General features: G+C 38.7%; 2 protein-coding genes across 2 annotated transcripts; both read right to left on the bottom strand.

Moving 5' to 3' along the window:
- Positions 1 to 1,953: 1,953 nt before the first annotated feature.
- LOC113238533 lies at positions 1,954 to 7,215 on the bottom strand (the record flags this gene model as incomplete). Its single annotated transcript, XM_026475358.1, has 5 exons — positions 6,944 to 7,215; positions 6,092 to 6,392; positions 5,651 to 6,005; positions 5,488 to 5,572; positions 1,954 to 4,631 (listed from the first exon to the last, which is right to left on the bottom strand). Coding segments are annotated over exons 1-5 (3,576 nt in total), but the record flags the coding sequence as incomplete, so codon positions are not given.
- Positions 7,216 to 10,525: 3,310 nt separating this feature from the next.
- Positions 10,526 to 12,827, bottom strand: LOC113238532 (syntaxin-18). Its single transcript, XM_026475357.1, has 2 exons — positions 12,029 to 12,827; positions 10,526 to 10,719 (listed from the first exon to the last, which is right to left on the bottom strand). The coding sequence occupies exons 1-2, from the start codon at positions 12,821 to 12,823 to the stop codon at positions 10,531 to 10,533; spliced, it is 984 nt and encodes a 327-aa protein (XP_026331142.1). The 5' UTR covers positions 12,824 to 12,827; the 3' UTR covers positions 10,526 to 10,530.
- Between the last annotated feature and the right edge of the window lie 1,868 nt (positions 12,828 to 14,695).

Here is a 14,695-nt window from a genome sequence, read left to right as displayed (position 1 = left end):
ATCTCACACATTAGCGGCGTCACTCTCTATCTCACTCACACTTCGTAGAATAGCTCTCTCCGTCTCTCTCATAGTTACCGTTAAGAATTATGTCATAGTTACCGTTCCGAGCGAAGGATTGGGTACACTAAATAAATTTAAATTAAGAAATAAAAAATAGTTGAAAACCGGTTTTGTTCACAAAAAAAATTATTTGACCACAATCTAAGAAATAAAGTAGCAAGTGTAATACCATTTTGGAATCCTCTTAAAATGCGCCAACTTTTAAAGCTACTTGCCCAACCAGTGTAGTACATTTTTTTTTTCGGTAGAGTGAGTTGAAATTGAACGAAAATTCAATTTCTCTTTTGATATGGGAATAATGTGTCATTTTTTTTTCAAAATTAGAGCAGTTGTGTCAAAATTTTAGACGACTAGCTACAGGAGCATTTTCATTAAAATAAAGTGGAAATTTGTAGAAACGGGAAGTGAAAATGCGTCACAGGGTGTATAATTTTCGATTTTTTTCAAAATGGTCATAATTTTTAAAATACATGACATAGATTTTATTTTTTATTTTTCTGATAACAGTTATTACCCGGCCTATCACCCCGTTCCGGCTTGACGTCGCGTCCCGGGACACCCTGTACATAATAATAAAAATAAAGTCTACAGCATATCATATCATAGCATATTGCAAATATCAGCACCAGCATCCGTTAACAATCTGCTTGAATTAAAATAAGCACATCCACATTCATCAATGCTGATATTCATTGCAGATGTTCGAGTGGTGACATGACCTAAAAGAAACCCTGGAATAATGTGCAAACATTCCAGAAACAGACTGTTAGCCGAAAACGCAGCTTACCCACAGAAATCTAAATAAATATTTGGATTTAGTATTATTAGTAGTATAGTTTCTAGAATATAACTAATAAAATTCCACATCTATTAAGCAAACCATTGATTGATTGTTTTCATACAGATTGGTTCTTTTGTTAATAAATATCACAAAATCATAGATTCAGTGGTGATGTACATTTTTCGCATTTTTTTACATACATAAAATCCGCTGATGTAAAGGTCAAGAAACCTACATCACCAATATTATTATTATTTTCGTATTTATTTTAAACTCTCGCCTCTCCCAAGGCCTAAAAAATTAATTTTGAATTTTTAAATGGGAGAGGCGGTATTTCCCGGCAATGGCACAGTCGGCCGGGGTCAGGGACTCAGGTCCAAGAATCGGCGAACAATACGTGCCGTATCGAGCAGGACCGCCTTCTGCATTTGTGCTGGAAGCGACACGCCACAGAAATCCAACCGCCTCAAGCTGTTAGAAAGGCTGACTGGAATTAACCCATTTGCGGACAAAACAATTGGGATTATTTCAGTGGAGGCCACATCCCACATGTCGGTGATCTCGTGCGCCAGGTCGAGATACTTCCGGCGTTTCTCGGTTTCAGCTTTCACAAGACCCTCGTCATGCGGGATGGTGACGTCCACAAGAAATACCCTCGACTGCGATCGATCCAATATCACAATATCAGGCTTATTCGCAAGAATAGTCCTGTCCGTGATAATAGATCGATCCCAATAGATTTTGGTGCGGTCATCTTCGAGTATTGGCTCCGGTGAATACTTGTAATATGGCAACCTCTGTTGCACTAATCCGTACTTGAGAGCGAGCTCTTGGTGTAATATTTTGGCTGCCTGGTTGTGTCTGTGCAAGTACTCAGTGTTAGCAAGAGCGGAACAACCGGAAACAATATGCCTAAGTGACTCTCCGGGACGGCCACATGCCCGACAAATGTCTACTGTGCCGTCCTTTAGGATATATTTCCGATAGTTCCGCGTCTTGATAACCTGATCCTGTATTGCACAGACAAAACCTTCGGTTTCCCCAAAGAGGTCCCCGAAACGCAGCCAATGTAGGGAGGCTTTACGGTCCATAAAAGGCTCGTGGAGTACCTTGAAGAACCTCCCATGGAGCTCCTTCTCTTTCCATACGGACTCGCGGTCAGAAGTGCTAAGCACCACCGGGTCTCGCCATTCCTCTTTGGCCAACGATAAGGGAGTTAGCCCTTTATCACATGTGACAACCTCTCCACGAATTACGTCATCCGTCATCGTCAAAAAGTAGTTTCTGAGACTGCATATCTCGCGGTTGTGCATGGTTTTGACACTTAATAGGCCTCTACCTCCACACTTCCGCGGGACATACAATCTCATAACTGACGATCTCGGATGATGCATTCGGTGAGAGGTCATCGTCGTGCGGACTCGTCTATCCAGAGCGTCTAATTCCGTCTGAGTCCATTTGAGCACGCCAAATGTGTACATCAGAACAGGCATGACCCAGGAGTTATAAGCTCGGATCTTATTAACGCCTGACAAATAGCTGTTTAGCACATTTTTCAGGCGCCCATAAAAAACCTCGCACACACCCTGTTTCACGTCTGCTTCCTTCACTCCGATGGTTTGTGACATGCCCAAATACCGGTATGTTTCAGTCTCGGAGAGTACCCGCAGGTGATTGGTGCCAATATTAATGCCATCAGAATGCATGACACGTCCCCTCTCAACATGGACCACCGCGCACTTATCGATCCCAAGCTCCATCCTAACCGAACTGCTGAAATCGTTGGTGATTGTCAGCAGCTCCGTCAATCTGTCAGCTGTGGGGCCGTATAGCTTGAGATCATCCATGTAGAGAAGGTGAGGCATTCGCGGCCCACCTCTCCGAAACTGAAAGCCTGTGCCCGACCTCTCCAATAGAGTACTCAGAGGGTTCAGGGCCAGGCAAAACCACAGTGGACTCAGACAATCGCCCTGGAAAATACCTCGCCTTATTTCTATTCGGTCATCCGCATCCGTCATCCGCCGACCGTCCAGACTCAGGATCGTTCTCCAACATCCCATGCATTGCCCGAGGAAGTGTCGAACTGCACTGTCAATTTTATACAGTTCGAGGACCCTCGAGAGCCATGAGTGGGGCACCGAGTCGAACGCTTTCCTATAGTCTATCCAGGCAGCGGAGAAATTCCGACGGTTGCGTCTGACAAGTTGGCCAGCGACCGCGTCGATGAGGAGCAGCTCCTTACTACCGCGGCTACCGCCCCTACATCCGTTCTGAGCCTCAGACATCACACTGTTATCAACAATGTGCTGACTTATCTTGGAGCTCAAAACAGATGTTAAAGTCTTGTATATTGTACAAAGACAAGTTATGGGGCGATACTGTGATGGATCCACGGTAGCATCGCTCTTTGGAGCTAAATGAGTGACCCCAGTAGTTAAGAAGTTTGGGAGCGTCCCACTCTCAAGGGCACTTTGGAACTGACGAGCGAGAGTAGCGTGGCAGCACCAGAACCCCTTCAGCCAATAATGATGCAGTCCGTCCGGTCCCGGACTTTTCCAGTTCGGAGCCTTACGGACCGCTACCGCTACATCCTCTTCGGATATGCTGATGGGATTCATAGGCGCTATGGTTGCACATGCTCCCTCGACCGCTTCGAACCATGGACCCTCTTCGTGATCGACGGGCTGCGACCAAAGCCTTCGCCAAAAGGCGACCACTTCTGCTTTGTCCGGACGCTCACCCGTCAAGACCACATCAGGACGCTCCAGTGTCCTATAAAACTTCTTTTGGTCACTCATGAAGAGACGATTCTGCCGATACCTCTTCACCCTTTCGGAATATCGCCGAATCCGCTTGCCCCAAGCAGCTATCTTCTGCTTCAGATCATCGATGCGCCCTGTCAGTTTTCGTGCAAACTCCGGTGAGTCTACAAAAATGTTCTCACCGGGGAATGCTTCTCGGACAAAGCGCATCACTCTCGGCCTTGTGACGCCTGATCTGAAGCTAGTCAGTTTGCCGATGAGGACCCTGGCCCATGCTATACGACCCTCAATTCGCCTCATCCAGGCTGGCTTAGTACTAGTCCTAGGAGTAGTGCTGCCAACCTGGTGGTTACCGCCGGGTCTTGTTGGCGGTATCCTGACGCCGACAAATTGACACACAGTCATTGCGGCAGCGAAGAGAATTGAGTCTGTCTCCCAAAGGCCTACGCTTTCCTCTAAAAATGAGGGAAGCATGTTGTTAATGGCCCCAACGGCATCCCGAACCTTGATACTGAGAGGCACTCGAGGCAGCCGTGGCCTTCGCTCGAGAGGCACGTGGCGATATTCCAGAATCGTCTCCTCCAGACTACTCCTCAACGCTTCCAAATCCAGGGCGGCTGTTCCCCAATCACTTTCAGTACCACCCGTATCCGGCTGCTGAGCACTAGGTTCCCTGTGAACTTCCCTGCTGAGAACAGGAGAGCGCTCCAGCCTGGGTGGCTCTTCTTCCAGTGGAGGAACAGCCTCGCATCGTAATTGCTCGAGTTCGGCAGCGCTAAAAAGTCCTGAGCGCTGTAGGTACCGAACTCGGTCCGCCAGGTTTTGTTCTGTGACGGTCAAAGTTGGCTCCAGCCGAATAAATTCGCGGTACATTACTGCTCGATAACCTGTCCGTCCGGTTCCCGAACCTGAGGCCCTAAAATAGGCCCGCATGGCATTTTTATTCATATCAATCGTCCATGCCATGCGGCGCCGTACTCCACCAGAGGCGGGTACCGATTGCTGGGACCGAGTTGCCCCAGCCCCTGCCGATACCATGATTATTATTATTATTATTAGGGTGGCTTTATTCAGGGCCTATGCATCCCCTCATCACTGCGACCATTGACTGATCTATTGTGATCACGACTAATTGCAGTACAGAGCCAAGGCCGACAGCATTGAAAAACTGAAGGACATTCCTGGCTCCGACAGATTTAATGTCTTCTGATTGTGACTTGTGCCTTCCCAGTATGGAACTTCGTACGCCCATCAGGGGGTAGCATTGGGTGAGTAGATGAACAGGAGTTTCATCCTCCATATGGCAGAATCTATTTTCTCTCTGCCCAATATTTGACATGTGCTTGTTTAAGTCACAATGCCCCGTTATGGCTCTAGTGAGCATTCTTATGCCATTCCTGTCCAATGACAGAGCTCCACCGTGTTTGGCACTGTAGGCAGATATCAGGGCTTTTGAATGCTCAAGACCCTTGTTCTGTAGCCACACTTCTCGGGAGAGGTGTATGCTGTCATTTAGCAGAGTGAGCTTTGCCAGGCTGTATGCTATCCCTATGAAAAGTTTGGGTCCAATAAAGGTTTGTGTGGTGCATCACCAATAACCCTAGTCTACCGTTTTTTCTCCAACAATCGCTAAGTTTCGTATGAATCCAAGTACTTTTTTAACGCTTCAATAATCTGATCATTTGCCACTTCAATGTGAAAAATTCACTCCTGTTTGGTTACCTTATATGGCACTATAGGCATTCACCTTTCCACTGATGATATGTTCATACAAATATATGTTTTTTTTTATAGGTATATATAATTTTGTTTATTTATATGTGTATATTTAGATATATATTTTTACACTATGATGATATATAAAGTACAGATAAATTATACCTGCTGATACTCTTGGAATGTCAAATTCTGGACTCTTCAAAGGTGTGTCCAGGGGTTCCGGACTGGATATCCAGTTAGTGGCAATCTACAAAACAAAAATAAAAATTTAAAAAATGCATCAAAAAACTGTACACTATTGAAAGATAGATATCTTAATTTGTACCTGTAATAAATACTTAGGTACTTTATTATTAGAATAAGCATGTACAGAATCAGTAAAAGCTACAGCTTTAACTCTATTCTCAAAATCTTTTGTGTTCTCATCAGCTAATGCAAGGGTCACTACTCCACCGTAACTGTGAGCTACAATCAAAATTGATTTAGCTTTCGTCTTTGCTATGTATGTCTCCCATACATATTGAGCGTGTTCCTCTGCAGTTCCACTTTCAGGTATTTTTTTTCCATTTACTGTGAAATTGTCATTTGTATTCAGTACTATGACACCGTACCCTTTGTTTATACCCTTTCGAATGTAAGGAATCTGCGTACCACAGTGTAAACTTTCATTGATAATTAGGCTGTAAAAATAGAAATTCAAGGTTTTATGAAACATATATTATTAAATAAATAAGAAGATTCATAAAACTCATCATTGAATACTTACGATCTAGCCCACTGACCAGCACGGACAACACCCGTACCGTGAATTAAAACTAATAAAATATCTTTTTCATCATAGTTTTCAGAGGCAAATATAAATGTTCCACTTCCCAGTGGTGCATTCTTAGGAATAGGCAGCCTAGTCAATTTCTCTTGAGTCTCCAAAAGGTCATAAACATATGGAGTTACGGCATTACCTATTTCTTCATAATGCGCTTGGCATTCTTGATGATTATCGCTTATGTTGAACTGGAATTGCTCATCTGCAACTTCTCCATTAGCACCTAATTTTCTTAGCTGTCCAGCTAAATAGAAAAAGTTTTATATTCACACTTATTGTCTATTCATAAGTAGAATGGCAAATATCTAAATAATTTAACAAGGAAATCTACCTGATTGAATGAATAGAAGGTGCTACTAAAAACAGAACAGAATTTTTTTTAAACTATCCTTTATTTTGCAACAAATTGTACATTTAATGCAAAGTCACAAAGCTGTTTAGGTTGAGAATCAACCGCACGAATCGCGTACGCGGCAGCGGCCGGCGAGTGATAGGTTTTGGACTATAGAAACATTTTCAACCGAATTTTCTCAACTATCAGGCAGAGAGAAAATAGAGAAGAATAAAAACTTAAATCAATAAAATTACATAATATAATTACAGTACTCACTGTTTGTTTAGGTCTTATTTCCCAAACTTACCTTACTCTTTGAGTCTTATCTACTCTTTATTTAGTTCCAATCTTTATTTACAATAAAAACAACTTTTAACAAACAAATATAGAATAATATTAAATGTCCTGTATGTCATCTATTAAAAATCCCTTCGGTTCAGTTTGATCGAATTGATACTCACCAGAGTTGAACCCGTATCCTAAGTCTTTTAATGATTTTGTTTTTTCCATTTTACTAACACTAATTGAAGAGTACTCTCGAAAACAAACTTGTGCAGCACCTTGCTTCGAAAATAGGAACGGAATTGTGCGAATTCTACTCAAATATCGGTACACCATCAGTCAAGCAATAAATGAGGCATTAGAATTAATTTTTGTGAGGGATACCGGGCGTCAGATAGAATAAAATTGATTTTTAAAATAAAACTACATTTCGACCTTCGTTATCCCGGCAACGGACAAATTCATTAAGTAGCAGGAAGTCAGGATTGCCTTGTAAAAAAGAGATAAAAGTGGCATGTTCCGTTTCTTTCGTAGATTTTTTCTATTACTAAAACACAGCAAATTAAACGCAACGTAACGATTTTACTTTTTTAATTTTATGAGCTAGGGAATTTTACTTTTGAAATTTCCTTTTGTCTTATATTACAACAGAAATATTAAATCGTGAACTGTAAACCGTGAAGTGAAACCTGCATCTCTTATTAGTTTGTGCCCTTTGTGCCTGCATATCGGTATTCTGCAAGATATATTACGGAGAGAAATTGCGAGATTTCCATCATCGACGGACTAGACGTAGGAAGACCCTATGTTGTGGAAATTCCAACGATTCGCACGAAGCGTTTCGCTTTCACATTTATATGGGGAACGGCCATGGAATGAAATTCCCTGCCAACATACATCATCATCATCATATACAGCCTGACTTCACCCACTGCTGGGTATAGACCTCCAAGTTTCTGTGCCACTCCCCACGATCCCGTGGTAATCTCATCCAGGTTCGCCCCCCAATTCCTGCGAAGTCATCCCCTCATCTTGCCGCTGGACGCCCTACGTTCCTGTATACAGTCCTTGGACGCCACTCAGTTATCGCCTTACTCCATCTGACAGCTTGTCTCAGGTGCCCTGCCCAGCTCCACTTTAGCTTAGTGATGCGGTTCCCTGCGTCCTTTACCTTAGTTCGACTTCGAATCTGGACAATGGTAACACGGTCTATAAGCTTGATATCGACCTAAATACGGCGCGCCCAAGCTGAATTCTTCTGGTGATCTCCTTCATTTGATGCTCCTTGCCAAAAGATAAAATATGCCCGAGATAAGGGTCAAACGCAGAAAAATGAACCAAAACGAAAAAAATGTAACTCAATTGATAAATAACGAAACTGATACATAAAGTTGCGAACACATATGTCAAGGTCACTAGACTAATATCTGGCGTCTCATGTATTTAAATTTGAATATTCACCAAAATATTTATTTTTCTGAACTTTCAAATGACCATTATAATACACTATAACAAAATTAAAATATTTAAAAAATAAACCTTAGCGCATTACAATCTCTAAATTAAAATTGCTAACAAAGCTAGGCTTGTTTTCTTTTCTTTTCGGTACTGTTTCTTCTTTCTTTTGTTTTATTGTCACTCTCCATATTTATGTCTTGTTGCATTTCTATACTTTTTTCATTTGTTTTTCCTTTAAGTAATGTGTTTATCTATCTTTAGTTGATTTTCTTTTCCTTTTGCTTCACTAGATCCACTTAACTTTATTTACTTTACTTTTTTGAGTATCGCTTAGATACTTTATTTTCTTCCTAATTGATTTAACTCTATGTAAATGTTTTTTTCTCAAAACTTCACATTTAACGAGGTCATTTTTCAAGCGTTCATGATATTTTTTTTGCCTTTCGGTATTCGTCATGGGTGCTATTCCTGCAAACAAAACTAGTTTTAGTTAAATACTTTTTTTTACTAATTTTATGCATGTATCAGTTTGTTTGTCATTATAATTAATGTATATACAACTTTATATTTTCTCAGTTTCATAACATATCGAAACTGTTAAGAATATCTGATAAATTCTTACGTCAAATTTTTTTTAAACTAATATATTTATTTTTGAATTGAATCTCAATGAATTTAGTAATATGTATGTATGTATCAGTAGTCTTTGATAATAAATTAATATTCAGAAACACACTTTCTAAAGAAAACAGTCGTTAATCACCTGATAAAAAATACCTATACAAAATACTTACCCAACTCAAACGTCCAATTTCTTCGCCGTAACTATTGACCTACCAAAATGAAGCAATTATTTTTAAAAGTTGTGTAACTAACACTGAGTAACGAAATTGATTTATTTAGGGTAATAAATGAAAATATGTATTAGGTATATACATGTAAATTATAAAGATATATCGAAGCAGCTTTTAGAAAATCGTTTATTATATCTTTAAGGGTAATCACAACCAAACTTTCGCAATATAATTTGTTTAGCAATATTATTAGTTGGTACAGCGTCTGGCACGGTAAGCTAGAAGACGTCGGTTCGAATCCGGCCGGATCGAAGGAATTATTTCTGAGTGTTCGATCTTTGTATTAATAATAATAATATAATTGCTTATAAACATAAGTTATCAATTGCAATGGATACAACAGTTGCAGTAGGACATTTTAAAAAAGTATGAAGGGTATTTCAACCTCTTTTTTTTGACATTGAAAGTACTGAATATATTGTATAATTTTACCCAAGTATTAAATATTTCATGGGTGGAAAGAATTAACGTGCCAGAAAAGAAAAAGTTTCTAGTGTATTTTCAAAACTTAATTTTACAAAGAAGTTTTAAGTAAAAGAACATGTAAATTTTACAAAGGTACATTTTTTCTGTGTTTGACCCATAAATTGATCGACAATCTCCAACATCTCACTTCCAATTGTGACACTTGGATTTGTGATGTTGGAGATGTTCACCTTAGTCTTGGACATATTCATCTTGAGGTCCACCCACATAGAAGCATCATACAGTTGTTGCAGCATACGCTGGAGATCGTTAAAGTTTTCAGTGAAGAGTACTAGGTCGTCTGCAAACTGTAAATGGGACAGGAAGACTCCAGTTTCGCCCAATCATGTGTTTTTACTATGTCTTCTAGGACGGCTGTAAACAGTTTTGGCGAAATGATTCTCCCTGGCACACTCCCCTTTTGATTGGTACAGGGTTGGTTAGTTCATGCATTCGAACTTGTAGAGTTGCAGATGAGTACGGCTCCCGAAGTACATCTATGCAGCGATAGTAGATGTTACAGCGATAGAGAGCGTGGAACAGGGCCCAATGTTCGACACTGTCGAATGCCTTTTCATAATCAACGAAGGCCACGGCAAGGGGTCAGTTGTACTCGTGACACTTCTCCATCAACTGCTTCACCGCGTGGATGTGGTCTATGGTAGAGAAACTACTTCGAAAGCCGGCCTGTTCGATAGGCTAGCATTCATCAAGTTGATGAGTGATATGCAATGCCAATATACAGGCCAGACTTAATAGGCATTATTTAGATGTGCATGCTAAATTGTCTCGACTGCGTTGTCACTTTCCATCGGCACGTGTGTTCCATAACTCGACATTGGCAGAGTCATCGACGGTTTCGATAATGCTATAATAGTATAATGAAGAAGAGGTAGAAGGGTGAGATGGAGCTCACCGCCAAAATTTAAATACGCATTTAATTTTTTTACTAAAAAAGGTCATGTAGGTAAATACGCCAATAAATACATTTAATCATTATACCAGTCCAAGAATAGCAGAGTGAATGACATAACTAGTAAAAAGAATAGAATGTAGACTCGCAATCCAGCATTTCGCTGAATAGCTTGCTTGATTTGGTCATTGGCGTCTTTGACGTTCTCCGTGGCGCCCACAACCGTGTTCGCTATTCGGTCGATGTCTTGTTCTTGTTGGAGAACCTGAAATTCAGTAAAAAGTAAAAAAAAAAAAAGGAAATATAATAAAAGCACTTAGTAGCTGGGAGCGACGGGTTCAATGTTGTGAAGGATAGAGATAAGAGAGCATAGAGGTGGCTTTCATTCAAAAACAGTCTATTACTACAGCACAAAATTTTAAATTTAAATGATTTTTTTCTTTATTATTAGTATTACATTACCACTAGTAGTTGGATAAATCGAATGTTTATTTACCTATAGTTCAGCTGTTGCAGTGCTAACATGAAATATGCTTTTGTATTGAAAAATAAAACCTACAACATCAGGTTTGATGAAATTATAAATATAAAAATGAAGGAAAATAAAAATGTTGTTGGTAATTTTATTAAACATTTAAATTAACTTTCATTGCATATAGAAAGAAAAAAAAGTAAAACCTTCAGCCACGAAAACAACTTTTATGTAGTTTTGTAATTTATCACTAAAACTATCACTTAATTTTAAATTTAATCAAAATGGTAGGAAATTAGTTTACTACTCTGAACCCTGCGAAGGTTAAATTGTGTTAAATAGTTGCACTTGCCGACTTCCCCACCATTTTTCATCATAAAAATTAATTAAATAAATAATGCAAATGCAACTACAGTCAGATACAAATGGCTGACCACTGACACTAATTATGACATTTGCAAGATGAAAATGTTTCTTAATTAAATTTATTTCACTTATCAGATAGAAGTAATTTCTTTATGAATGTGATTTCTTTAATATTAGTCGTAATTTTTTAAATATTAAACATCTCTTTAAATATGCATCTATATAAATGTTTTATATTTTTTCTGTGTAGGTTCCCTGTCATTGTAGTCACAAATTGGAAAGACATGTTGTAGAGTTGTAGATTCTCCTCTCAAGAGACACCGGTTAATTTTTAAGTTAAAACGCGTGCGTTCCTCAACTCGACATTGGTGAAACCATCAATTACTTTGATGGGGCCATTGACTTACAATTATAAGGACGTCGGGTCCGCGCTAAAAAGTGTCCGAACTTATAGGGCGTTAAAATCGTATACAGAGCGTCATTCACGCTTTAGTCTTCGTTTGTTCGACTGACAGCGAAGCAAGCAAAATTAGACAGTACTGCGATGACATTACAATTTAAATTAAACGTTTTAGCTTTTTCATATTCCTTTACATGTCACTACGTTTAAATAGGTTGACTTGGGACATTTTTTTCGTGGTTTTTGTATTAGACCCGTCGTCCATTTATTTGTAAGTCAATGGGCCATAACATTTAAAGGAAGAAGTATACTCATTTTAATCATAGTAAGTTTTACCTTTTCAGTAAATATTTCCTGTAGTTCAGCAATATGCAATACTTTACTCTCAATCTGCCTAACTTCCTCAGTCATACTATTAAGCTCATTCAGCAGTTGTAAGTTCTCTGATTCAAACATCTGCAGTTCTTCTGTACTAAGTTCGCCCTCATCCGACATTATTGCAACTTCATTCTCTGACAAATTTAAATTTGTTTTCCCATTATCCATGTCTTCTTTATTTTCCTCTGTTATTTCTGTTTCCTTTTCTTTCTCTACAAGTTTGTCACGTATAAAAGGATTAGGAATGTTAGATTTAGTTTGTGGAAGTTCCAAACGTGATAGTTTCCGAATATCAAGTGCCCGTTTTACACGTAAAGCTTTTAATTCACTGTGGATTTTACAGACTGCTTTTAAATACGCGTCAATTAGGTCGATGACGGAGTCCATATACTCTCGAGTCTGTAGCGGCACGGATAGCTTACGGTTATCGTTTCGGAACTCTTTTAAAAGATGGGAACATGTGTTTATAATGCGCTGCGCGCCCGTGTCGATTTGATCCCTTTCCGCTTCTGTCATTTCATCCGAAGTGTCACTATTGAAAAAGCTCAAGTACCTTTCTCTGTGTTCTAAAAGAAAATCCCTCAATCGAGTTATTTGAGAAGTTATATCCTTAGCTGTAGTCATAAAACCAGTCTTCGGCTTAGTTCGCAATATACGCTGTTTATCTTCACTAACGGGACTTTGTATGCCAAAAGCCTTGTTCCTCGTCTTCACCGTTTTTATACAAGCTTTAAATAGCGGTGTTATATCCATCTTTAGGCTTTAATTTTTGCAAATTTACAGTATTTGCAACGTTTAACAGCTGTACGATACACAGTACTTCACTTCACTTTTTATTTTTATGGCTCCATCAATATGAGAACTGATGATTTTGCCAATGTCACAGTTGAAAGAAAAAAAACGAAACAAAAAAAAAATTTTCGCTAAGCTCTAATAGGACATTAACCGGTGTTGGTAAGTTGGACTACGGGAGTACTCAGTTGAGAATGTAAAACAAAACAGCAAAACAATATTTATAAATATATGTTATTTAAGTGGATAAATTTACATAGAGTAACAATATGGGGGGAGAACACTAAAGTTAAGAGGTTGTTTATGTTAATGGGGCGGGGGAATTTTGGAGAATGTAAGTTATAAAGTGGAACAGCAATATTAGGACAATTGAAAAAAATGTGTTCCAAGGTACCGTCTTCTACGCCGCACTCGCACAGAGAGTGGTCTCAGTACTGTAAAAATATCGATTTGTCTATGACAATGACTTTGACATTCTTTTTTTTAAATATACTTTCAGTCGATCGATTAAGAGATTACGGGTCGTATTCCAGAACTCTAGTCAATGCTCAAGTCAGGACTTGAGTATGATTTAAAGCATTGAAAATCATACTCAAGTCCTTGTGTGTCCAAGAGTATGATTTCTAGTGCTTTGAATAATACTCAAATCCTGACTTGAGCACTGACTTCTGAATACGACTCTGATAAGTAAGTTTTTTTGTAAGAAACGAGTTATATTTTTATTATGACATTATTATATTAACATTTTGTTCATTGGCGTTCATTAGCGTTCAAAAAAATAAGTTGTTTAACTTTTGTAGTTGTTAACCGTTGAAATGGAAAAAACTGCTTATTTTTTAACGTTAAAACGTACGTTTAAAAAGCGTACTTGTAAAAGCGCTTTTCACCTAAACGCTTTTCAGTTTGACGCTTAAAACATCGTTTAGAAAAACGTTTAAGCGCATAGACTTTATGTTTAAAAACAACGCTTACGCTTAAAATGAAAAGCGTGCTTATGCGCTTATTTTAAAAAGCAGACTTTAAGTGCTTTTCGTTTAAACGCCCACCTCTACTCAAAGTAGAGTTCTGGATTACGACCCTACGTAAATAATGCTTCACTATTTTAACAGAAAACCGGAACATTTCGAGAATACTCTAAAAAAAAAAAAAGAAAGTTAACTGTGACCGGAATTTCGTCGTCGTTGCTATTTGTTTGTGATGTTTTTTTTTATAAAAACACACCGAAAACAAGGATAATAACATCGATTTGGATACAGAATAAGAGTTAAATTATTGTATTTTTAAGCATAAATGTTAGATGGGATCAACGGCCGGTAATTTAACAGAAATGAAGCATTCAATACCGATCGACATCTTGGATGATCTTTGCAGGTATTTTTTGTTCTTCTTGCATTTTGGTCGATTAGGGCTATCATTCTTATTCTTTGAGACATTTTAATAACTTCATAAGTATTTACTTTCCATTCAGCGTTTGACACCGGCTAGCTCAAGTGACCTATCACATGATATTGTATGACCCCGTATATGACGTATTTGTTGCGTTAACTCGCTTTATTATGGAACACAAGTTATGAATCTTATTGTGAACTATGCGGCAACATATAGTAGTACAGTATACAACCTCAAAATAATTGAAATGTGTAACCAGTGCCTGTAAACAATGACCTGTAAGAAACTTATTGTTTGTCATTGGAGGTTATTGTTTATATTTACATGTATCGTAGATATACAATGCTACGTGTTGATAAGTATAAATTGTACATATAGTATACACATACACAGTAGCATACACACATGTTTACTACAATAAATTTAATAGTTGTGTTTTTTTTT

This window comes from Hyposmocoma kahamanoa, unplaced genomic scaffold (genome assembly GCF_003589595.1).
Source record: "Hyposmocoma kahamanoa isolate Upper Pololo Valley unplaced genomic scaffold, ASM358959v1 96515, whole genome shotgun sequence".
NCBI classification, from domain to species: domain Eukaryota; kingdom Metazoa; phylum Arthropoda; class Insecta; order Lepidoptera; family Cosmopterigidae; genus Hyposmocoma; species Hyposmocoma kahamanoa.
Note: the sequence above shows the minus strand (reverse complement) of the source record. Positions and strands in the feature narration are given on the sequence as shown.